The 25,429-nt window shown below is 37.4% G+C and overlaps 1 protein-coding gene across 1 annotated transcript in view; it reads left to right on the top strand.

Annotated features, from left to right (window-relative positions):
* The window catches only part of ARFGEF1 (ARF guanine nucleotide exchange factor 1), an 84,872-nt gene that overhangs the window by 23,146 nt on the left and 36,297 nt on the right, over window positions 1–25,429 (top strand). Inside the window, exons 2-10 of the mRNA XM_005479356.4 lie at window positions 3,402–3,432; window positions 7,359–7,515; window positions 8,528–8,674; window positions 15,270–15,449; window positions 16,059–16,332; window positions 16,856–16,969; window positions 17,594–17,757; window positions 18,845–18,978; window positions 22,424–22,658. Coding sequence (XP_005479413.2) covers window positions 3,402–3,432; window positions 7,359–7,515; window positions 8,528–8,674; window positions 15,270–15,449; window positions 16,059–16,332; window positions 16,856–16,969; window positions 17,594–17,757; window positions 18,845–18,978; window positions 22,424–22,658 — 1,436 coding nt within the window. The remainder of the gene's footprint in view (window positions 1–3,401; window positions 3,433–7,358; window positions 7,516–8,527; window positions 8,675–15,269; window positions 15,450–16,058; window positions 16,333–16,855; window positions 16,970–17,593; window positions 17,758–18,844; window positions 18,979–22,423; window positions 22,659–25,429) is intronic.

Raw genomic sequence — 25,429 nt, 5'->3', positions numbered from 1 at the left:
GTAAGGAAAAGTGTTCAAATGTCATAATAAAAGTAGTGAATTAAAGCTGGAGAGGTGAGAATGAAATTATGGATGCCTGTTGCTGTTTATCTCTGGCCAGCAACTAACTGGCTTATATCAGAGAGCTGGAAGGGTAAAAGGGCAAAAACTTTGGATTCAGATAAAGACAGATTAATTTAGAAAAAGGAAAATAGGGAGAAATGACAAGGAAAATCAAACACAAGAAACGTGTGATGCAGAAAAATGCACTAGCTCACCACTGCAAGTGGTGCAATTATCAGCGAGCCCCCAAGCAGCACAGGCAAACTGCACACACACACCCCCTGCCTCTTGCCCCAGTTTTTTATTGCTGAGTGTGACACCCTGGGGAATGGAATACCCTGGGGTCTGTAGAAGTTGGCTGTTGTGGTGGGCAGCCCCAGCCCACTCACTGGTGGGGTGGAGTGAGAAACTGAAAAAAACCCTTGACTCTCTGTCAGCACTGCTTAGCTAAAGCATTCCTGAGTTATCAACAGTGTTTCCAGCACAAAAAACAGCACCATCTACAACCTGCTGTGAAGAAAATTACTCAAACCCAACCAAAACCAACAACAAAGGTCTTAGTTGTTTTCAGAGATTTCTTTGAAATGATGATGGTCTGTAAAAGTGTAGATGAAATGGAAAATTATGTTGCAACTCATGGACATGACTCATTTTGCCTGTTTGGGGAAACGGTTGATACGTGCCATTGTAAAACTGCAAAATAATATATTTCTTTGATCAGCTCTAGCTTCAGTGTGCAAAAGCTTTGTGTATTTCCATTAATTCTGTCATAGAGGTCACAGAATTCTGTAAAGAGGTCTTCTGGAGCTGTGTGTGAAGGGGAGATTCAGAAGGGGTTTATTTTGTCATTTCTGCCGCACTTTTAAATAATGATAACTAGTTCCATTTTAGGGCACGGGATTGTTTCAGTACCATAGAGTAATCTGAGCTCTTTTTCATAGTAATTCTGTGTTTACATCACAAAAAATACAGAGGAAGATGTTGTCCTTCCCTACAGTTTTCATCCCCTGTTCTTGCATCTTACATTCTCTTTATTTCTTCTCTCCCAGAATGAATGGTAATTCTGAGATAATAAGCTTTTCTGGCTCTGAGATCCTCTCTGTTGCAGTTTTGGTTGTGTGTTTGGAGAGAGGGAGAGCAAATTAAGGAGTGTTGTCAAGCCTGGCTTCATCTTTCCTTTCCAGCTAATTTTTAGTTCTGCAGGGATTACTTTTTCCCATTGAAAAAATGCATCAGTAACTGTTCTGGTTCATCTGTCTTTAACAGATTAGTTACCTCACATGAGAATTGTTAGTTACCTTTATTATAATCTGGTTTTCTGGTGATAATGCTTCTTGAATTTTTGTATGCTTCCTACTGAATGTAGTTGATACGTGACCGTGAAATTGTGCTGTGATTAACTTGTGTTCTGAGAGCAGAGGCAGCAATCAGACAGTGAAAGAAATTAGATTTTCTCTATTCTCAAGGGTAAAAGTAAAGTTCAAGTTTGCTGTTTTACCTTGTTCATACTAATGGTATTATATCATGCTTCTCTGCAATTACAAATATTCTAGTCTTGTAAAAATAATTGATATCAGCCACTGTAAGAACCTTTCTTTTTATTTAACATACATTATAAAATCAGTGGTTTCACATGAATAGACTTAGGCAATGCTGCTTGAAATTGTAGTAATTTAATTAGAATGATACTTGTAAAAGCTTTTTACCTCTGGTCAGTTTTGTTGGAAACTGTAAACTTGGAAGTCGTTCAGTTTTACCTGTTGGTTGATAATGTTGTTTGATGGACAGACTTCAGCATATCTCAGGGAGCAGAGTTCCTGGATGTGAATGCTAAGGTGGGAGGTAAAATAATGGAAGGTATGGAGATTGTGGAAGGGAGGAAGAGAGTTTCTTCTCCTTTCTGTTGGTCAGGAATTTGTCTCCAAGTGAGTAAAAGTCGTAATGTCATAATCTGGGAGGAAGGTATACTTTACTGAAACATTGCAGACCATGAGTCTTATTATTGCTACTTCCTGAGGAATGCTTAGTGCCTAGAATATGGAATTATTTTTATGTTTTGTCTAGTCCTGGGTAGCCCAGATTTGATCAACTTCTGGAGTAGCTGTTTCTGGGATGAACCAGTGACCTGCTAACCTCTCAGTGTAAATATGACCATCAGTCTTACCAGAAGTAAATACAGATTTTAGGTGATGTGCATTCCATATGTTCAGTTCTCTGGATGTTGAGAAGTGAGTTAGTAAACATATTTGCTACAAGTGATTTGTGATAAAACACCAAGCATGAGAGCCTGTGTTGGTAAGTGAATCGGTATGACCATGTGAAATGGCAAATGAAGGGCAGGAGGCAGACAAAGTGTGCTTTTGCTGCATGGGAGCTTGGTTAGAAAGATTAAGTTGGTGTGGTTTTTGTCAGAATCAATTCGTGCCGCTAGTTTAAGGCCTATACACAAAAATCAAAGTGGTAGTGTTTGGTTTAGTTGATTATGGCTTTGCATGTTTGAGCAGGACTTGATACTGGAATAGATCTCCTGAGATTCCTTTAAAAACACGCACACTCTTTCATTCTTGATCCTGTACAGTTTATTTTAAGTATGTATTGCTTCAGCACTGGGCTTTATGAAGTTCCCTGTGATTTAAGCATGCAAAATGACTAGAGAATAGACAAGACTAGTCTTGACTCAAAGATGTTTCCTAAAATTAGTTGGAGTAATCTACAATTATTTTGAAAATGTATAGTTAAAAAAATTGCTGAAAATGTTTGCCAACTATTCATCCTTCTGTTATAATATATTTTAAAATAATGTGAAACAGAGGTGCTACAGACTTTTTTCCTCTCCCTTAGTCATTACTGTGGTATCTCACACTGTTTAAAACCAGGGGTGATAACTGGTCATTCAGATTTCATCTAAGAACTAGCAGTGGATTGTTTGGTTGTGTTTCTGTATAATATGTATTTATCAAGCAGTATATGTTTTATATTCTTTATGGGTAAATTAATAGTTTGAATAATATTTGTGTTTTCCTTATTATTTCTATATACATCAGCTGTGAAAAGAGCTGGCCAGTGTCTTCACAGAAGCATTTCAGGGACATGATGTTTAGCTGGCATGACTGGATGCAAATTTAAGCATCCAATTTTGAATACAGATTAACAAAGTAATTATGATACAGTTTGCAGTCAGTGCAGGTGGAGAGTACAGGTACTTACGAAACTGTAAACATGTATTTTCTATTTTATAATAATCCTGGTTTCAAATGTTTGCCTAAATAGTTTTGCTATCCAGTAGTTTTCTGTTATTTAATTTTGTAAATGTGCTTATGATGCCATTTCTATAACTATGCCTTTGTTTCATTTTACAGAGGAAATAAAGGCTGAAACAGAAAAGCAAAGGTATGTGATAGTTCATTGTATTAAGTGATGGTGCTTTTAACATCTTAAAATGTGTACCATACTTATTCTGCATGGGGAGTATGGACTCTCTCTGAAAAACATTTTCAGCGTATTTTGGGTGGTTGGTGGTGTCTGGAAATGTACAGATAGTGCTGCTTTATGTGTCTGGCTGTTCTGGTGCAGGGTACAGGGCTTAGGAGAAGCAGCACAAGGTGCTTAGAAGGGAGCAGGGTGGCATTCTCTGGTCTGGGAGCGTAGGAAATAGGGATCAGAGTTGGAAAAGGTCTTCGTGGATGGCACAGAAATTTATTTCAATGTATTGCTGGAAGAGCCTTGAAGTAGATTCAGAGAAGGGGGAAGAATGCAGGTAAAATACTTGGAGTGATCAGAGGGAGGAGGTTGGGGCGAGGAAGTGGGAGTGAGCAGAGAAAAGTAATGTAACTGGCAAAGGTAGTGTCTGGAAAGGACCTTGTTAGGGAATAGGTATAGATTTGTGAAGACAATTCTTCTACAAGTGATGGTAAAACCAAAAATTGGCATTCAGCAGTCTTTTGCTGTCAGCAAACTTCTAAGTATTGCTGAGCTGTGGGATCTGTTATTGGCATTTCGTTACATGTTTCACAGGATTGTCTTCCTCATCCAGTGTTCCTAACTCTGAGTCAGGACTGGGAGGTGAAGACTGTTCATACCACTTGTTGAGAGAATTGGATCAGTGGGTGAAACTGAGGATGAAAATGTTCTTAGGCAGCTGGGTGCTGCTTGGGGATCTCTATTCTGCCCTGTAACTGGATTTCAGTATTGGGCAAATCATTAAAACCACAGCTGTCAAAGTTGGATGCTAAGGATTTCTGCTTCATCTCCTGGATATTTGAGCAGAAATCTACAGTTTTGGTTTGGAAAATAGAATCACTTCCAGCAGTAATTAAGTCAGTGGAAACTTTGTTTAAGAAGATGTAAAAGAAAACTTAATAAAATCAAATATGCTGAAAAATTTAGTCTTGCAGCTTATAAAATTGGGCTTGTAAAACTTAAAGGGTGCATCTGATTGAAATTGTGCTTTGCTTTCCCCCAGCAGAATGAAGTCAATACAATGAGCTCATAGTAAGATTGTAAAAATAAATTTCATATTTATATAGCGTTTAGAAAACATTGCATCCAGCTCTACAAAATTGTCTCAGACAGAAAGTAATAATATGAATTTATAATAGGTTTTTCTTAGAGTGGTATAAATAAAGCAGAAGTCCACATTGTGAAGCATGATAAGAAAAAATGCTTTATGTTAAATATTCAGTGAGAGGTATTTGTTCTGGGCACTGAATAAGGAAAAGTAATATCCAGTCCTGTAGTTAAATACTGTGCTAAAACTAATGAGACCACAGAATTAAAATAATTTATACAAATGTGGTTGAGCCATTTCTGAACTTCCAGTGCATAATTTCTGCCCTATCAATATCTGAAGTTGGGATCTTTTTGGGAGTAGAATTTGTATGTCTTATCTTCCTATAGCCATTTTCTAAATAGATTTTGGTTTCTTTGGTGCTGTCTTTATTTTGACAGTAACCTTTTGCTACTGTGAAGGCTTTGCTGGTCTTGGAAATTGTGAATGGACTTCTCTATTCTTAGTGTAGAGTTAAATTGTTTAGGTGCAGTAGAAAATACTGTTTTTCTAGGCCCTAGAATAGAGAGACTTCATAGTCTATTAAATTATTTTCAGGATCTTACTTCTGTAATTGAGATTCAAATGTCCTAATAAGGGATTTTTAATGATGAGTGTTTTAATTTTTCCAGTCCCTGTTCAAGGTAACTGATCTCAGTTAACCTGGAATGAACTGAAGAGTAGATAATTTCCACTTTCCAGAAATTTTGCATGGAAAACAGCTCCTTTTGTTCTGCTATTTATTTTTTAAACAGAACTGGTATTTGGTAGTGGGGTGCAGGGGAAGGGAATAAGAAAGTACAAGCTGATTTATGTAACCATTATGCAGCAAATGCTGCCAAAATAAGTTTCCAAATCCATTATTTGATACATACCTTAGCCTTTCTCTATGGCTAATACATAAATACCAGCATATTTCATAATTCCCATGCTTTGTAGATGCCTTGGGGGAAGAAGGTGTTGGGAATCGTTGCTGGGTTAAGAAGCCATTCACTGACATTAAGAAGTCCTTTTGAGTTTCTCTTCTCCTGTCTCTGCTATCCCCTTCCCTTACATTCCCAGCAGTGTGAAGAGCTTTACTGAGTTGCTTTTCCAGAGACAAATGTGCATCATCTTCCATATTTAATATCTTGCCCATTTTAAAATAGCTTTCAATTCAGAGAATAGGAGATGCTCCAGGCTAATGTAGCAGCTTGCTGTGGCATGGGTTCTTCATTTTTGGAATCTCACCATGGCCTGCTCCTTGTTTTGAACAATTCTGGGTTTATTTTCAGAGTGGTCTTTTTAACTTAATTTTGATGATTTCAATGGGCATAATCGCTGGATGAGGTACAGTCTTGTTATAAGACACAAGCAACAGATAACTGCCCTTTCATTCCTCAGAGTAAAGCTTTTATAGGGAGTATCACAGAGATTCAGGAACATAGAAGAATCATGTACTTCCTCTGCAGCTTATCTGATTAGGGTGTTGTTCAAAAGAGCTCTGCTTCCAGCAGAAAAATACAGGGCAATAAATAAAGTTATGCATCCAACAAAAAAAAAAAAAAGCCCAAAAAACCCAAAACAACTCTGGCCTTCTTCAGAGGTTTCTTTTTTTTCTTTCAGGAAAAAAATATGTAGGGATAAATTCTTAAATCTTCAAAAGAGATGTAGCCAGTAAAAAGTAGCATCTTAATACTAATTACTCACTCTTAAGTCTTGAATTTGAGTGCTCTTTTAAAGCAACCTAAACAAGATCTATTTGAATGTGGTGACAGATATCATCTGAAGGACAATCCAGCCTGCTCCTTGAAAAGCTGAAACTAATTTGTATTGATTAGTTTAAGGCCCACTCTATAATGTGTGGGACTGCAGACATGCTGTGGATTTATAATGAACTCTTAGCAGTCCATTCTTCTACTTTGGGAACATGAAATTGAGTGCATTCCTTGAAGCATCAGTTTTAATTAGCAACGTGCATGCTGTATTTCAGTGCAGTTGTTCTACCAAGATCTATTTGAATTACTGCAAGAATTCTGTGAGCCTTCACTACAGAATATGACACTTTGCACTTTTTTTTAATACTGCTTTTCAAGCCAGTGTTGTTTACCTTTTATCTAAAGGTACCTGTGAGTGCAAAAAAAAGGTTGGGAATGCTTTATATAAAGGTGATGAGTTATTCTATGAAATGAAAAATCTAAACATCTTGCTTTGAGCCAAAGCGAAACTGCATTGATGCACTCAAATTAGTGAAAAATGACCCATTCCTAATTATCCTTTTGTGGTATTAATGATCATGACCTTTCTAAAGGTGCTGTAATCAATAAAACTTCAACAGCTCAGAATTTTCTTGCTTTTGTACAGTTAGTGTTTTCAGATAATTTACCCAAGTGAGATATGTTGGTAACGACTCGACTGTTAAATTAAGTGTTGTTACCTGAAGCAGAGATTGAGATAAAGGTTCTGCTCATTTTGTTCTGTTAGTTTGGTGCTTTTGCCAGTCTAGTAAGGGGAGTCCTTTGGTATTTGAGAGGAAGCAAGTCTTTCTGCTTCCATACCAGCAGGTACCACTGGATAGCCTCTTAGCGGGCAAGTGGGTCAATTTGCCTGGTCCACAAAGGAGCCATGAAGTATAAAAGGTGTTAAGAATACTTCACGGGTTACTGTTGTTAGAAGTTTGTCTTTCCTAATGTTAATTTTTTTGATATTTTATTTCATTTATAAACATTGTGGTGGTGAGAACAATTTGTGTGATCACTTTACAGTATTCTAATACAGTCATTCTGTTTAGTCCCCCTCATGGAGAAGCAAAGTCTGGTTCAAGCACTCTTCCACCTGTGAAATCAAAGACAAGCTTCATTGAAGCGGACAAATACTTCCTACCATTTGAATTGGCCTGCCAGTCCAAGTGCCCCAGGATTGTCAGTACATCTCTAGATTGTTTACAGGTCTGTATGAAGATGAGTTTTTACTATCAACTGTAAAATCCTGATGCTTTGGAGGGGGAGTAGTTATATGAAATAAATAATGTCATGGGGTTTTTATTATTTTACTTTACAGAATGTGTTTCTCACAAAGGATGAATGTATGCCTGATTTATTGTGTAGAGTATGTGTGTTTTTCTTTGTGTGTTTTACCAGGGTTTCCTGGTTGGGTTATTATGTACAGCAACCTATTTTCATGTGTTTAAATGTGTGTTGAACAAACACAGCAGGTATAGCATTAGAAATTCATTTTATACTATTTATAATTGCAGTAAAATATTTACAATTTAAGATGTCTAGTCTCTCAAAACTCTCGAGGTTCCTGTAATGTTTTCAGAAGAAATTCTACAACATTGTATTTAGCCATTCACTCCTCCAGAGCAGCCCAACAGTGAACTCAATTTACAGTCACAGGCACATGTGTGCCTGGCCTGCTCTTGTACCATGATGCTACTCTGTGTAGCATGGGGATTTACAAGTACTCTTGTGCCTAAAGTGTTCAGAAGAGGATTTTACTAATTTTGTAATTAATTTCACTTCTAACTATTGAAGACCTAGGGAAAGCAAAGGATACTAGAAAACCAAACCCCAGAAAAAACTCTAAAAAATAGAACACCAGCTAGTAGCTCAAATAGAGAGCGTTTGCAGATGGTTTATCTGGTATAAAAAGCATTTGCATATTGACTATATATAAAGACTTCTGTGATGTGAGTTAATTTTTGGAATCCTGTTTGGTTTAGAGCATTAACTGCTGAACAGAACTTGCTGACAAACTTTGTATAGCAGTTGCTGACTGAAAATTGAATAAATCTGGAGGATATATAAAAAATCCTTGATGTCTTATGATACATGGGGTAAAAGGTGCTGTTTTATTTATTCTGTGCAAGTTAGAACTATCAAGTGAATTTATTTATAACAAAAAGCTGGCTTAATTTTTTAAAGCTCTTATTTACATGAGTTTTTTTCCTCTCTCCAGAAACTTATAGCATATGGGCACTTGACAGGGAATGCTCCAGACAGTACAGCTCCAGGAAAAAAACTAATTGATAGAATTATCGAGACAATATGTGGCTGTTTTCAAGGCCCTCAAACAGACGAAGGGGTTCAGCTACAAATAATAAAGGTAACATGTTTAATACTTCCTGTGTTTATAGTGGTGGCAGCAGGAAGACATTCTTGACCTCTGAGTTCAAAACCAGAAGTGCTTAATTTGTAAATGTCATGGTAGTGTTAAAATATTTTCTTTATCCTGTTTCTTGGAGATGGAAACTCCCTATTCTTTGCCCTTCCCCTAATTTCTTCCACTGCATTTTGGGTGAACTCATGGTTGTGGACTCAAGTCTGCTACATAGACCACTGGGTGAAATTCATTCACAGCAGACCTGTGGAGCCTCTAATTGTGAGGAATTACTGTCAAACAATCCTGCACTCCCAGTGGGAGAAATGGTAATTAAGCAGCAGATCTTAAAATCTATTTTGGAATTTGTTGATGAAATGCAATTAGACCTGGCAGTTGGACATTACCATGGTAGCTTTGTACTGCTGTGTCATACACTTTTGCTTGAAGGAGGTCCAGGGTTTGTTTCCACAGCTTATATAAATGTTGCATGTGGAGTTTGTACAAATGTTTCTGGGGAACCTATTTCTGATTGCAGCCATTAATTATGGGTATTTGTTTCAGGAAATTACTATGCCAAGTACTAGAATTTGGCTGCTTAGTGGAAATGCTGTACCCTGTTCCTGTAACAGCAGTCTTTAAATAACTGTGATGGTGAACAGGAGTGAAGAATACATTTGACGTTAGTTAAGCAAAATTGAGTATTTGTTACCTCATAATCTTGAGTATATGTATCCTGAGGCATTGACATTTCTTGCAGATTGTACTTACTTGTATTAATGCAAAGAATGTACTTTGTTCTTCTCCTTTTCATAGCTCAAACCTTCCCTGTTCTTTTTTGCACTCCACTTCTGCAGATAGTTGTTACAAATGTTGGTTCATGCTGCTGTTTTCTAGATTTGTTGTGTTGTTTTGCTCATGTCTTTTAAGATGTTTTCCATCCTGCAAAGGGAACTTTTTATTGATTTAAACTTTCAGTGGCTGAAACTATTATAACTCTCTCACATTGTAATACTGTCTGTTTGAATGCTTTCTTATTCCAATCCTCCCTGCCTGAAGGGGCTTTAAGAGCTAATATTCCTTCTGTTCAGGAGAAAATTTGATAAAGTCAGTTCTTCAACAATTGCAAAGTGCATTAAGTGTGTACACTCTTTTAGCTCCTTAATTTCTTTTACTGTTTTTGTGTAGCTAATTGCCATGTTAGAGTAACTGGGAAAGTTGAGAGTGCTGTTTTGACTTTGACTCCATCTTTGTCCAATACACAGAACACCATAAAAAGCTTGAAAATTTTAAATAACCTTGGCAAAGACCAGAACTTTTGACTTTGAGAGAATAATGAAACTTCCAAGTCAGTCATACTCTCTCAGGCCTCCTAACACTTCAATTTGGAGATGAATGTGGACCCTGCTTCTCCAGTATGATTTGAAGGATGATCTTCTTAGACTCTTCCATGGTTCTGGTGGTTAGTATGTTGTCTGAAGAACCTTAATTCCATCAGGGGGATAGAAGGCAGCAGACCTGGATCTCCTGCTTTTTTTTTGCTGGTGTTACCCTCAACATAAGCATGTTGAGGCTGTTACCCTCAACATAAGCAGCACTCCCACAGGGCAGCTGCTTCACCAACACCACAGTGCAAGCTGAGAACTTTGATCACTTGGACGCCTTCCTCTCTGGAGGGTTGTCTTGGTTCTGCATGCAGGATGGGCGGCCCTTGGGTAGCGTGCTGCCCTCACTCTGGGATCTGGGAGCCATCATGGGGCAAGAGCCAACAGGCACTGCAGGTTTCCTACTTGCGTGGTGCCTTTCCGGGGTGGAGTCATCTTCAGCCAGTTCCCAACTGCCAGAGCTGCTCAGACATTCTGAAAAGACCTTTCTGCTGACTACCAAGGAAATAATCTTCTTGCTGACACAGACAAGTGCATTTTGTCTTTTTTTAGCTATCTAAGCTTTAGAGTCATGTCCTGCAACAAGAGACACCAGTTTAACTTTTCTGCTCCTATCGCTCCCATGTTCTCTTCTCTGCTGTGATGCTCTTGTTCTTCATCTACAGACTCTGTGATGAACCAGAATGGGAAATTGGCCTTTTCCTTCATTTCCCTTGTAGTTTAGTTTGTTCGGGTGTAATTCTGATATGAAGCCACACAGCTTTCTTGTGTAGTTGTTGTGGTGGGGATTGTTGTGGCAGAAATAATGCAAGTAATTAGTCTGCTCATGCAATTAAAAGAGGTTTATTCAAATTGTGTGAAATAACATCCCTTGATTGAATCTTTCTGCCTCCAGGCTTGCTTTCCTAAGGCTGCTGTGGCATTTGTGGTGTGTGAGTGCAGACTTGCACTGACAGTTGCAGAGGTTCTGTATATGTGTCTTCTGGCCTTTTGGTGCCTGCAGAACTAAAACTATGGCAAAACTTTTTTTTTCTTCTTTTTTTTTCTTTTTTTTTTTTAATCTATAGGGAATGAATAAGGATGAGGAGGCAGTATTTAATATGATATCAACTGTTTACACTCATGTGTTTTCTTTCCTTGGTTTGCCATATGGAAAGTATATAGGTACTTTTACAGCTTAACTTATGTTTGTGTGTGCTTGATGGCTGTAGTCTGAAAAGTTGAATGTTATTTAGTGACTTTTTTTTAGTGTCACTTAAAAATTATATATCTATGCAGGTTATTTGATTTAAGGAGCTTTGGCTTAAGGAGTTCAGTTTCCTGTGTTTTTCAAAAGTCGATCCATGCTAACGCATTATTCTGTGATAAGTAAGTGTTTGGAGTGCAAGTTAACTTAAAAAAAATTGAAAATAACTCTGTAGATGCTCTCAAAGGAAACAGAATTATGTGATTCTAGTAGCTAATTCACACTAGAGAGAGGAGCTAGGGCGACTGTGTTTTATGTGCTGTTCCAAGTACTCAGGAGTTTCCAAGCAACTGAATTACGAAATCAAGACAAAGTAAGCCCGTGCTGATCAGATGACAGCTGTACTGTGTCATAAATCTTCCAAAGATAAGATGATCAGAGTTGGCTGAGAGGAAGAAAAAACTGACCCTGAGTTGAAAATTTTTCTCCTGGTTGTAGTCACATTATTTTGCTGTAACCATGCTGTTCTTATAGAATATTCAGTGTGAGAGGAATCAAAAGTGTAGAGTTATAGATGGATGCTGGATGTTTTTAGTAGAAAATTATTGTTAATTTAGTTTACTTTTAAAATTACATTTGTTTTGCCTCACAAAGCAGGATACTTCCTGAACTGTTCTAATCCATTTGTTTTAAATAATAGAAAATTCACTTGGAAAATGTGCTTCAGGCTAAAAGAAAAAAATACTGTGAGTGTCACACAAAGATATGATAATCTGTAACTCAGGAAGTTATCCTGGGGATTTTTCTCCTTTCCCAAAGCCATCCAATGGTTGTTTATAAAAATTAATAAGCCTTATTTATAGTAAGTAGGTGGCAGCACAGAACTGTAAGGTCTTTCCCAAACACAGAACAGTAAGTATGAAGGACTGGAGGGAAAGCATAAGGAAACAAACTCTCAGTCGGAATCGTCACCAGTAGTTTCAGGGCAAAGAGGGCTTGTTGGCTGTTGGTATTTTTGCGAGTTTTGTGGCAAAGAAAGCTTCCTTGGAAGGACCTGAAGGAGAATGAGGCGGCTCTAACCTTTCACAAAGGTTTCCTTCTGTTTCTAAAGGGCAGCAAAGGGGAGGAGTAAATAAAGTACGCTTTTTTTTCCTTTCGTTTGCTTATTAGCTCACAGTAAGGATACTGTGGGAGCAGATGAGCTAAGTGTGACCAGAACGAGTGGGAACTCAATTGCAAAAAGCCTTGAAGAGCAAAATTTTACATGGTAGAAAAGAGCAACATAATGCTATGACTCCATAGGAGTAGCTTGCTGTTCTCACCTCTGCAGGGAGCCATTTGTCTGTCCAGGCTTTGCTCCCAGACTTTTCCTTTACCCCATCCCTTGTCCTAGCAAGCATTTAATACTCTGCATGTACTGAAGCCACTTTCAAAACAAACAAAACCCCAAAACTAAACACCAGAGAACCACCTGAGGGTGCTTTTTGTTTTCGATGATTTTTACTTGTATTGATGAGTTGCTGTTAAAATAGTACAAGTGGCTTCATGCTCTGTACCTGTTGCGAAGTAAGAGTAAGAGTGTGGCTGGGAGGAAGGCAGAGCTTTTGTTACTCCATCTCTCAAGGACCTGTGTTTTGTAGCAGTTTTGGATTTTGAGTATTCCTGCTTTTCTGGGAGCTAAGGTAATTGTCCTCTACTCATCTGTCACCCCTCTCTTCTTCCTTGTGTTGATCATAGTAGTTGCTTGGTCACAGAGTAAGGGGTAGTAACTTGAAGAAAAGTACTAAAATGAGAAAGGAAGGATTTATTTTTCTAACCTGTGAGTTCACAAGGGTTTCAGAGGAGCAATACTGCCACTGCTCATAACTTGTGGTTTCTCAGAGTTAGCTGTCATGCCATTGTGATAATGATACACTCTTCTATGATAGAGAATCAAGTGATGTTGTCTAGGGCATATCATCAAATTGAGCCCTAAATGGAAACTGTCAAGAGGGAAGGATGTTCAGAAAGTGATTGTAAAATTCTTTCTGTCTTGCGTTTGTTTTCATATTTCTACTGGTCTGGCATACTAGCAGAAGAGAAGTGTGAAATTAGAATAACTAATAGCCTGAGGATGACTCTAAATTGTAAGGAGGATGGAAGATATTAGCAAAAGATCAAAGCTAAAAATGCTTATCAGTTTGCAAATGTGCATGGTAGTCATTAAGATTTGTATCTAGTGCCTGGGAAGGAAAGAAACCCAAAGAAGTGACTATCAAAAGCTCTGTAAACTCTTGGTAGTTTGATATCTGCAGGGAGATGCCCTGTAGAAACCCTGATTCCTCAGGCTGCACAGAAAATATTATTCAGTGAATTTGGATTAAGATGTTAAGGAGGTATGTCTCAGTGTGTGTTTGAAGCATTTCTTTGCTTCCACACCTCTAATCAGGTGGTGTGAAAAGAACCAGGCTCTGCTATTCATAACAAGCATACTGAAAAAAGTTAGGAAATTGAAGCTGTTAAGCCATTTAAAACAAAAGAGCACATAATCTATCTGTAGCCTTGTCACCTTTCTCTAATAGCTGGCTCCACTTTCTATTATTAAAAGTTGGGTGAAAAAACATCATAAGATTTCGCTGAACTGAGGTGGAAGTTAAAATTGACTTTTCAAATATCAGCTTCTTACTCATCCAAATATAAGAAGGAGACAGAAGATGACACAAAGATGACATTAACTTTATGAATGGCATCACCAGAACCAGAGATGGAGACTGGAGCCCCCTGCACCTTTCATTAGTGTCCCTAGTGCTAGGCTGCAAGAGACCTTGTCTTCCAAGTGAGGAGCTGGAGGTGGTTCCTAAACTGCTGTATTATTGAGTATGTGTGTGTACATGTATCAGTGATATAATTTGTAACTGAGTGAAAGAAATATTAACTAAATATGTACTGTGTTGGGTCCAGACGGTAGTGGTTTGGAAAAAATAGCTGTTCAGCTCGTTTTCAAGAGTGACTGATGTTACTTTTTAAGGGCTTTGAGTGAGAGATGGGTACTATTTCTCCACTTCTTGGTGCCTTGGGTATATAGAAGTTCTGACAATGTCAGTAAGAGATGCGAGGTGTGGTTTGACGAGTAAATTATCCCACCTGAGCTAACTTTTTTAACTGTGACAAATTTTAAATAATAGGAGCTTTCCAGTGCTTCCAGTTCTTTCTTTCTTACCCCAAACATCCCATTGAATGGTAACTGTCAAAGTTTTTAATGCTCAAAATTCCCTCATTCCTTCTACTGGATTACAGTGATGGATACAAACTGTTGCAAACCAGGCTCTCCCCCTTTCCTTCCACTCTCCTACACACATCCCTGACAATGTTTTCAAACCCTGTCCTCAGATTTTATGTGCCTCTATTTCTGCCCTTTAATCCAGCCTGCCTCTGCCTCACATAAAGCTAATTTGTTCCTTACTTCTGTGTTATCTGATCTTCACAGGCTTATGTGCTTTTATTTTTTTAAAGAGAGGCAGAGATTACCAGGATCAGGAAGAAATAACCAAATTTCTACAGAGGGGCCAACACAATTTTCTGTCATCTACCAAAAAGAGCTTGTTGTAAAAGGCAGTTATCTGAGTATAGCTGTCTAACCTCATACTCAATTTTTGTTCATCACATTTACATTTATTTCTAAAATAACTTTTGGACCCTTTGGCTTCCCTTCCAGGCTTTAATGGGTAGTCTGTTCCTGTTTTATGTTTAGAAAATTTGAGGATGACTTCTATTAGCTACCTCTCTGATGGTTCCTTTGGTTGCTTCATGCTGTTATGTGCTATGAAACATGTAATACTTTGATATGTTGATGAAAAACACTCAGTTTAATATAACTGGTATGATTTTCCAATATAGGTACAAGAGTATGGGGGAAAACATAATTAAATTGTATTCAAAATATTTATTTATATATATTTTAGAAGTAGTCCAGTTTTGGTATTTATTAATTTGTAAACTTTTTGACTGATAAATGTTTTGACTGGTAAATGTATCTATGTGTGTTTATTAGGCTTTGCTCACTGCAGTAACATCTCAACACATAGAAATCCACGAAGGAACAGTACTACAGGCTGTAAGAACATGTTACAATATCTACCTAGCAAGCAAAAATCTTATCAATCAAACTACAGCCAAGGCCACTCTAACACAAATGCTGAATGTCATTTTTGCACGTATGGAAAATCAAGCAGTGAGTATCTCAGTGTCTTTATTTAGAAACTACCTCTTGAAAGCAAACCAGCTTGAGACATTTGTTTCATCATTATTAAGGCTTTTTGGCTTTTCTAACTTGGGTACTTTGGGGAGAAAAAAGAATCTGGTATCTGATATTTTTCTTCTTGTGTTTTGCCCTTTGAAATAGGTGGAAAATATGAAGTTTGGGGTGGGGGTGGTGTACAGAAGTCACAGAAATTCTTCCCTTTCTGGGGATTCCAGAACAAGGGAGCACAAAAAAGAGTTTGCCTTGATGTTTTTCCAAACACACCTTGTTATTGTCACAGCTACTCCCTGAGCTTCCTAATAGGGCAGGCAGACAACTCTTGGCTCTATGGTTTATGAAGTGTGGTCATCCCTTCTTTGATAGCGAAGGTGTGAGCTACATGCATAGTCGGGAAGCATCCCTCTTGCAATGGATTAACCCACCATACTGAAGTTATTTATAATTAAACAAAGATGCATTTTCTTACACTGTTACTGTGTAAGCAGAGACAATAGATATCTCTTCTCTATAAAATAATGCATATATCTTATTGTTTTATTTTGATAGTGAATTTCTTCTGTGTTTGCAATGCTTTTGTAGCTTCAGGAAGCCAAACAGATGGAAAAGGAAAGACACAGACAGCAACACCATCTCCAGCAGTCTCCAGTAAGCCATCATGAGCCTGAATCACCTCATTTGAGACATATTCCAGCACAGGCTGATCAGCTGTCCAAAGACCATGAGAGAGAGCTTGACCACAGCACAAACGACGTGGACAAGAGCCTTCAAGAAGATATTGAGGCAGAAAATGGATCTGATATTTCTAGTGCTGAAAATGAACAGACAGAAGCTGACCAAGCCACAGCAGCAGAAAGTAATCAGTGTGTATTTCTGTTTCATGGAGGGAGGGAAAAGGTCTGTAAAAACAAAGGCTTGAGGACTGTCTTTTTTTTCTATCCCAAATCTGGAGTAATGCAGGCATAAGTACTCAGATAGTTGAGTAATGCAAAATGCCAATTTGTTCTTGTTACCACTGTCCCTCAAGAGCATACTCAAGTCCTGCACTCTATAGGTCTGAATCAAAAATTACTTTTTGCTTCTGTGTAATATTGTGAAAGTTTTTGAGAACATCTCAAAACCCTCAAGTTTTCCATGTTTTAACGTATATGAAGATACAAAATTGATGTGTTTTGTTGGCACAGGCCTGTAGATTAATTGCCATTTACAATGGCAAATAATTAACATTTCAGGTTAACCACTGGAGTTCTTGCATTCTGCAAATACCTATTTTTGAAGCATCCAAACATTTATTCTGAAATATTAAGTGCAAGCAAAGTACCATCTTAATTTCAGAGTTTCTCATTAATCCTTGTTTGTGTTTGTTTTTCTTTTTAAAGATCTTTCTAAAGCTGATGGAGGAACTTACGATGGTGAAAGCAATGAGTGTGAAGAGAAGGCACAAGAAATTGTAGAAAGTATTGTGCAGGAAATGGTGAACATAGTAGTTGGAGGTATTATATTAATATCTATCAAGTCAACTGCGGTCTGGTTCTTGACCTTAGGAATTATTTTACCACTTTCAAATATTTAACTAAAATTTATCATCATTTAAATATGACTTGCATGCTGAAGAAGACAGTTGTGCTGTCAGACTTCAGCAGTGCATTATTTAACAGTAAAATGGACAGGATTTCATACATGGATTTCCTCTTGATATTGGAGAATTAATGTTCTTTTAAAATACAAATTTGGTTTTGTTTTTTTAATTATTATTTTATTTTGTTTCTGTATAAGCACTCTTCAGAAATGGTCCCTCTCTCCAGTAGCAGTGTCTCACTGTACTTTTCAGTTCGTTGTAATTTGTTTATCAGACTAATGGGTGATGTCCCATACCAATACTTCTTGGAAACTTGGTAGAGTGGTGACCCTGACAAGTTTAGTTATAATTAAATTTCTTACTGTAATTTTCATTATTTGGAATTAAGAATATTTGCAATTTTTATAGTTCTGTAGTGCCATGTAAATTCTGTCTTAAGCTCCTCCTTCTGATTTTTTTCGTATTTAAATGTTGGCTTTAAAAGCTATTTTTAATCTCATATAATGCTTGTTAATTATTTTTGCATCTTTTCTGATAGATGTGGAAGGGACTGCAGGTGGTGATGGCACAACTGTATCATTAGAGGATGGCAGTGACAGTGAAAACATTCAGGCAAATGGAATTCCAGGAACTCCAATTTCTGTTGCTTATACACCATCTTTACCTGATGACAGATTATCTGTCTCTTCCAATGATACTCAGGTACAAGCAGATATAATTGGGAAATACTGAAAAAAAGTATTAAGTTGTAAATGTTGCCCAATGCTTGTGCAGAGTGATTAGTATAATTCCATAAAATAGGTTGCTGAGATGAATTTCAAGAATTAAGTCATGTTGCTTTACTTCAATGCATTACTTAAGTGAAATTTTTTGGAATAAATTTTGCATGTGATGTCTTTTTTATCCCAGAATGTTTTTAGTTGTCCCATGGAGTTACTGTTCAAGAAAACTCATTTTCCTGTTTTGTGAAGTGTTTCTGAGAAACTGTAAAACTAGTATTCAGTATACATAGTGAAACATACAACTAGCCTGTGTAATTTTAGTGTGCTATTTTCAAACAAGAACTAGAAATTTCAAGCTGATGGCATGATCTTAATGCAGTGATTTCAGATGAAGAGTTTCATGTCTGAGAGGATTTGATTTTCATTAACAAAACAGGTGTGAAAATACACTCCCTCTCTTGTATGAGATATGTGTACACTTGTCAGCTGACCAAGAATATTTGCTGTCAGAGTGTACTGAGTAATTAGGTTTGAGAATAATAATTTTAAAGTTCAAATAGTTACAGTCATGTAGCCATACAAATAGAAGACTTAACATTAAACATGTTACCTATGTATGGAACAATAATACAGAATTGCAAGAAATTAGTAATAGGCGTGTTTATTGTACCATAGACATTTTATCAAATGTATCTGGCAGCAGATAGGTAACTATTCATAATCTATTAAAATGTCTGGTGTTTGGGTGTTTTTAAACTAGTTTAAACTATCTACTGAAAGTGCCTGGCAGCAATTCACTGCAAATTACCCTACTTAAACTTGACCTACCTAATTTCATTATGCTCTTTAATTAATTCTGACTTCTTACTGAGTAGGACATTTTCAGTAGTGATTTTTATTTCAGTTGGACTGTAGAATGTTTCTGTTTTTTAATCTTGAGACCATATAGCTAAAGTGAGTTGGTTATAATTGTATAATATATTAACCTTTTATTGCTCAGAGGTGGGGATTTCCCTGCATGCCCTGCTAATGCAAAATGGTATACTGAAATATGTTAACTTCCTTAGGAATCTGGAAATTCTTCAGGACCTACCCCTGGTGCTAAGTTTTCCCACATTTTACAAAAGGATGCCTTCCTTGTATTCAGGTCACTGTGTAAACTCTCCATGAAGCCCCTGTCAGATGGACCACCAGATCCAAAGTAAGTAGAATTTAAAAGTTTTCCTAATGAATCTAACAATAAAAATAAATTATATAAATATTTTTATGAGTCCTGTTAACGAGAAACTAACAGTATAGTTAAAAGAACGTAGAAACTTTGGAAAGGTACTTTATGTTTTAATGCATCTTTTGTATACCTGTTCAGAAGTTTCTTAACACCTGTCCTTTTATAAGTAGAACATGTTCTTCCTAGTTGCTGTTTATAATGCATTTGAAAAGAGTCTGTATAGAAGATTATCAGGTATTTCTGGTCTTGCACACACTACTCTGCTTTTGGTACCTTCTAGGTTTGTAACCATTGCTGGTTGTGCCCCAGAATTTCTTTTATCTCTTGCATGGTGCTCTCCATCCAAAATACAGCTCTGTGCTGGCCACTGGCAAGAAAATTAACTCTACCCCAGCTGAAACCAGCACATTTGTGTGTCCAGTACATATCCTCAGCTCTACTTAATATCAACTCCTCACCTGGAGCTGATAACTGGTTATGATAAATTCATGAAGAAGTGTTCCATGCTTTTGTTCAGGTCGGATGCTTCTGTCAGCCTACTTAATCAAAACATAAATGTTTGATAACAAAGATTTTATTTGGCTATTTCTTCTGACTGAAGATACCATGTCTTCAGTTTCATTTATAGAACTGTTGGTTATAAAGCAAATACAGAATCTCCTCTGTAGATGGGTGCCAGTATTAAATTCTGAGTGTCAGCAGAAGGGTTTGCTTTCTGATCTTGGATTTATATGCATATAATTTATATACATTTGATCTGCACATTAGAAACAGTTGCTGATAATTTTCAAGAGGAGTGCTTTTTTGTTCTAAGGAGTCTTAAGAGCTCAAATTGAAATTATAATATGATTTCAAATGACAGTGAAAGGCCTGGTATTCTTCAAATTAAAATCAGCTTTACTGTTCTGAGTCTAGCTTTTAAAGGAGGTAACTTTAAGACAGTTTACTTACATCAGTGATGTGGATTTAATAAGTTGAAAAGATATGATGTAGTCAAAAGGGTTTGAAGATTTAATCTAGGAACCTTTCAAAATTATCTAGCAACGTGTTTTGAAAAGTCAGGACATTAGAGAATGAAGACTGGGGCATGAGGGTTTTTCCTCACTATTGCTGAGAATTGTCTTCCAGGAAATGCCTTGAAAATCCTGTGGTTTTAGTTAGTACTCTGAGCCTAAAGCAGCCCATTTATTAACGGTTTTAGTGGCTTAACTGCCTTGCAAGAGCAGTAATAGCTATTGAGGCACTTGGAGAATCTCATCTGAATCCATGGAGTCCTTGACATTCATATTAGGACTGGCGAAGCTCTTCATACAAAAACAAATTGGAGAAAGGCATTTAAGGCAACCAAAATTCACTCCAATACATTTGAAGATATGCCATATTTGGAGAAGTGCCTGGAATTTATCAATGGTTCTGAGGCATTCCTGGCTTTTGAACTATAACAAACATGCTGTAATTGGAAGAGGAGGCATAGGATATCTATGGCATTTCAAGAGTCTTATCTGCCTCTTTAAAAAATCTTACTTTCAATGAAGTTTGTTACGAAGTCTGTTATGAAACTATTTTTAGATTTTAGGTAACTGAACTTGAAGCTTTAGCTTAAAATCACAAGTCTGGGACTTAAGATCAGCATTTTGTTTTCTGGGAACCTGGTTAATGTCTTTGTTTCCTTTGTTTCTGGAATAAAATAAGATAGGGGTGAAATACAGCTCAAAAGTTTGCTTGCTGGTTTTTGTTTTCACCTTAAACCTGTTCTAAGTTAAGTGGGCTTTACACATCATACAAAATTTTTAAGGTCAGTGTGTCCAGGATTTCAGGTGGGAGCTGGCACTTGCGGGAAGTAGGCAAAATTTAATATTTTACTTATGACTGAAATTCTTCTCATATTTAAAATCTTATATTCCATAGCAAAGTATAATCTGGTCATGTGCTATATGCATATCTGGTACCATGTGATACAAAACCAAGCCTTCTGCATCAAAACAGATTGTTATGGCAGTGTTCATGCAGTGCCAGCATCAAGTATTTCATGAAGAACTCTTACAGAGAGCAGTTTTGGATTGACTTTGACCTGTAGCCCATTAGGAGAAATATGAGGGACAAGTTACTCACTCAATTTGACTGGCTCTTTTCTTCTCAAAAGCATCTTCAGAAGAAAAGTCTGCTGATGGAATTATATTTTGAGTTTGAAATGTTTGCAGATTGATTTCCCTATCTGACTTTGTTGGGCAGAAATCACTGAGTTTATTTATTTGCAACATACTTGATACTAATTGGCTTTTTTTGTTTTAGCTAGACTGGAATTACTTTTTCTTTTAATTAAGCTTTTATATTTGCAATATATAGCAAATATCCAGCTGCTCTGTGTGTCGCAGATCGACTTGAAGCACACCTTTCTGTGTCTGGGCTGTACTTCATGAAAAGTTTCCTGTCATTGTTCCCTGTGTTTCAAAGCTGTCCTCTGTCAGGGGTAGCTGTTTAATGAAAGCTGGGGACTGTCCTGTTGGAAAGCCAATTGTGTCTATACCCACTCTTCAGGAGAGATACAGCCTTTTTTTGAAATGATCAGGAGTGAGAAGGAGCATCAGGAGTCTCAGGAGAGAATGGTTTCACCTGGAATGTTATTTATTGCATTGGATTATAATAGATGCAGATTTCCTTTATGCTTTTTTCATGTGGTTTCAGTGGGTTTTGGCTGTTTTGTTGTGTTTGTTGTTCTGTGGTTTGTGGAGCAGAAATAGTAGGTAGCCCTGTTTCTGACATGAATTCTAGTTTACATGAGTCTGTAAGAATGTTATTGTGGAGAACTTGGCAACACTGCCCTTGCCTGACTTGGTGATGCCATGCTTCAGAGAGGCACATTTTGTGTCTTACTGCTCTCAGAGTGGGATGGGCCCAGGGACTGATAAGTGCTGTATTTGAGCAGAGAGATGTCAGTGTTGGCAGGAAGTATTGTGCTTATAGTCCTTCAACTCTCTTTCCATGCTGGTGGAAATAGGGGAGGAGAAGGAATTTCCACCTTTTACTACAGGGTTTGGTGGATGGGCTGGATTTTAGATGAGATCTTCCAAAGCTCTGTTTACAGGAAAGAATGGTCCTTCAACCTCTGGCTAAAAGGGCAGCATTGCCTCTTGGTCCTGCTGTTCTGTGGTGCAGAAGAGAGAGTGGTTCAATAGTAATTTTTCCTTTTCTGGTAAAGGTCTTGCCTGCATTCTTGGTTGAAAAATGAACAATTTAACAAAAAAAGACCAAAGTTTTTTTTAATGACCCTTTCTGCAACTGGTTGTGTCAAATTTGAGTTTCTCTCATTAACATTCCACTTGCAAAACCATTGTGGTTTGTACTGACTTTTCAAGAGAATGGTTTTTTATTTTTTATGTCTTACTCTGGGCTGATGTGCTGTGTTGTTTTGTTCTAGATCTCATGAACTGCGATCAAAGATTCTTTCATTGCAGCTGCTTCTGTCCATTCTGCAAAATGCAGGACCAGTCTTCAGGACAAATGAGATGTTCATTAATGCTATAAAGCAGTACCTCTGTGTTGCACTGTCAAAAAATGGAGTCTCATCAGTTCCAGAAGTTTTTGAACTTTCACTTTCCATATTTCTTACCCTCCTGTCAAACTTTAAGACTCATCTAAAGATGCAGATTGAGGTATGTTACATTAATTTATAATTAAATGTGTGGGAGGTGTTAAGTGAACATATGTTTATATTTGTGTAGCTTGGTGTTGCTTAAATAAATTTGTTTTCCTTTGTGACTCACAGCTTTTGTGTAAGACTTGCCAGATTTTCCTTATTTTGAAGTTTTCCTTTGGGTGTGGCATGGTACTATTGCAGAGTGTTGCTGAAACTCAGAATTGAGTAGGTTTGTGGCTAAGCTCAACCACTGCTCAATATTGTGATTAAGAAAGCTTAGCCCAGCTCTGCATATTATAAATTAGGAAAATGAAAACACTGAGGAAAAGACTGTGTAATATATGGTTTTGCAAAAGATCTTTAGAATAAAAACTAATGCCATGAAAAGCATTGTGGATTTTTTTTTGTGATCCCTTGAACAGATTTCTTTCTCTGGGCAAGTCCCAGCTATTCCATCATTGTGGCCACTTCCCTTTGCTTATCAGGGCCTCTGTCAATATATGTCCTGAATAAGATCTCATTTCCTCTGAATGTGAGCACACAGTTTAACTCCTTGGACTATAAATGGAGAGAAGTCCATATTCTTTGCAGTAAATTCTGAGTCCTGGCAGGCATTGTGGATTTTCAGTGGATCGGCTCTAAGTCATAGGGCAAAGGAAGATGTATCCCCATAGAGGCCATTCTCTTAACAGTTGGACTCAATGATTCTTGCAGATCCCATCCAGCTCAGAATATTCTATAATTCTGTATGTGGAGGGTTTGTTCTTGAGATCAGCTTTCTGTGCATGAGGTACAAGCAGCTTCTCAGAACAACTCTGTTCAACCACAGGTTAGCCTCTTGTGGTGTCACATGTGTTAAAGATCTTAATTCTGTGGTGAATAAAGTAGCGCTGTGTGCAGTGTGTCCCTGCTGTTTATTTTAGTAATTTTTTGTCTGGAGATTCAGGTGTGAATACTGAAGCTGACAGATTGCCCCATCCGTGTGGAGCTTAAGTATGTGAAGAGATGCGTAGAAATATTGATAAATCTTGCTGTTACAAGGACCTTGAATTCAGGGAATTCACTTCATCTGTGAATGTCATTGAATAAATTGATGTGTTATGGCAGCTTTGGAGGAAGGACCTCATTTTGACAGTAGCATGTCAAAAAATTATTGTGTTGTGATCACTTACCAGTTTGATACTTCTGTGGGGGAAAACCAGTAAGATTTACAGTGTATGGTTGAGCATAGATTGGATAGAAATGATTGAATGTGCTTTGAAAATACGATGCGTTTTGAAAAGCTTCAAGGCCAACTGTGTGCTCAGCAAGACTGTGGTGTGTGTGCAGGGTTTGGCACATCAGACAGACTGGGTGGAGCTGTTCTCAGTCCCACAGCCTCCCTCCCAGAAAGTGTTGGACTTGCTGTGTTCAGAGAGCTTACAAGTCAGCATGTAGGTGGAGAACACATTGCAGTCAGCTTTCCTGACAGAAATTTGATAGGTTTCCATCACTGCCAGCTTTTCACAAATCCCTAATAGAAAATGAAGACATATGAGGCAAACTGGTTATAGGATGCCCTGCACTAATGTAGCAGGTGCTAGAGTATGCTAAAGGCCATCACCACATATCAAGGCTACATTTCCTCCTTGTGAATAGCAAACCCAAAAATTTGATACTGCTGAAGTGCCCATTTTTTACAAAGTACATGGTACAGCAGTTTCTAGAAACTCCTTTCTTTTTCCTGATTGTGAGCTAAGAATTCTTCTTTCAGCTACTGATTCTAAAGGTTATTCTGAAGATGTGGGTAGAAATGTAGATAACTTCACATGCAGTTTGTGTCTTGAAGCTGTAAAGAGAGCCATATGCTCTGATTTACAATATGCAAAATCTCTATATTTTGGGATTGAGGCTGCATTTTTCATCTGTGTAAGAATTTTCTGGCGTGTTTGAAAAGAAAAGTTTCAGATTCTGTTGAAAGTCACCCTCCCGTGGCCTTTTGACTTACATATTTAGGTAACACTGCCCTCTGACAGTAAAATAGTTTGATTTGTACCTTAATTGTATTGTAACAGTAATTCTGAAGGGGTTCATGAATATATTTGCAGCAAATCAAATCCTAGATATCAGAGGAGTTGGGGTGTCATTTAGCTGTGCTTACCATTACCACCCTTTCCTAACTGAATACCTTAAAACTCATACTTCAGTTGATCAAACATAATAAATAATTTGTGGTTTACTTTTCAGTAAGTTAGGAATCAAGTCTCAACTCTGTGATGTGAATTGCCATAAGTTATAAACTGATAAACAGCATTTTAAAGTAGCTGAAATGTAAACTATAACTATGGTTTTGAGAAGTTCTTCATTCCAGGATATGCTTTTCCAAAGGTGACACCAGAAGCAAGAAATTGTCTTGGTCTCAGAGGCATAAAGATCTGAAGTGCCTTGATAGTATGCAGTGCTTCCAGCTATTTTCTCTTCTAGCTTAGATTTGGGTTTAGTTTTTGCCCCTGAAATCTCTTCTCTGCTTCATCAGTGACTTCTTTTTAAAATTTTCTACCAGAAAAGAAATACTTTTGCTAGTTGCAGAGAAATATAAAGTCAGTGTCTTTCAATAAAAGTCAGAAAACACCAAATGTGTAACTGAGGGTTACTCACAGCATGTCATGTATTAAATTTTTGTCTTTCTCTGATTACATGAAGTTGTGGCTGAAATCAGTCTAGTACGCTTAAGTACGTTTAAGCGCGTGCAAGTCTTGGAATTGTTATGTGTTGAACTCCTTAGGTTTCATAGGGATGCTTTCCTTA

Source organism: Zonotrichia albicollis, chromosome 1 (genome assembly GCF_047830755.1).
Source record: "Zonotrichia albicollis isolate bZonAlb1 chromosome 1, bZonAlb1.hap1, whole genome shotgun sequence".
Lineage (NCBI taxonomy): Eukaryota > Metazoa > Chordata > Aves > Passeriformes > Passerellidae > Zonotrichia > Zonotrichia albicollis.
The sequence above is the reverse complement of the archived record's forward strand: the minus strand, read 5'-3'. Positions and strand labels throughout refer to the sequence as shown.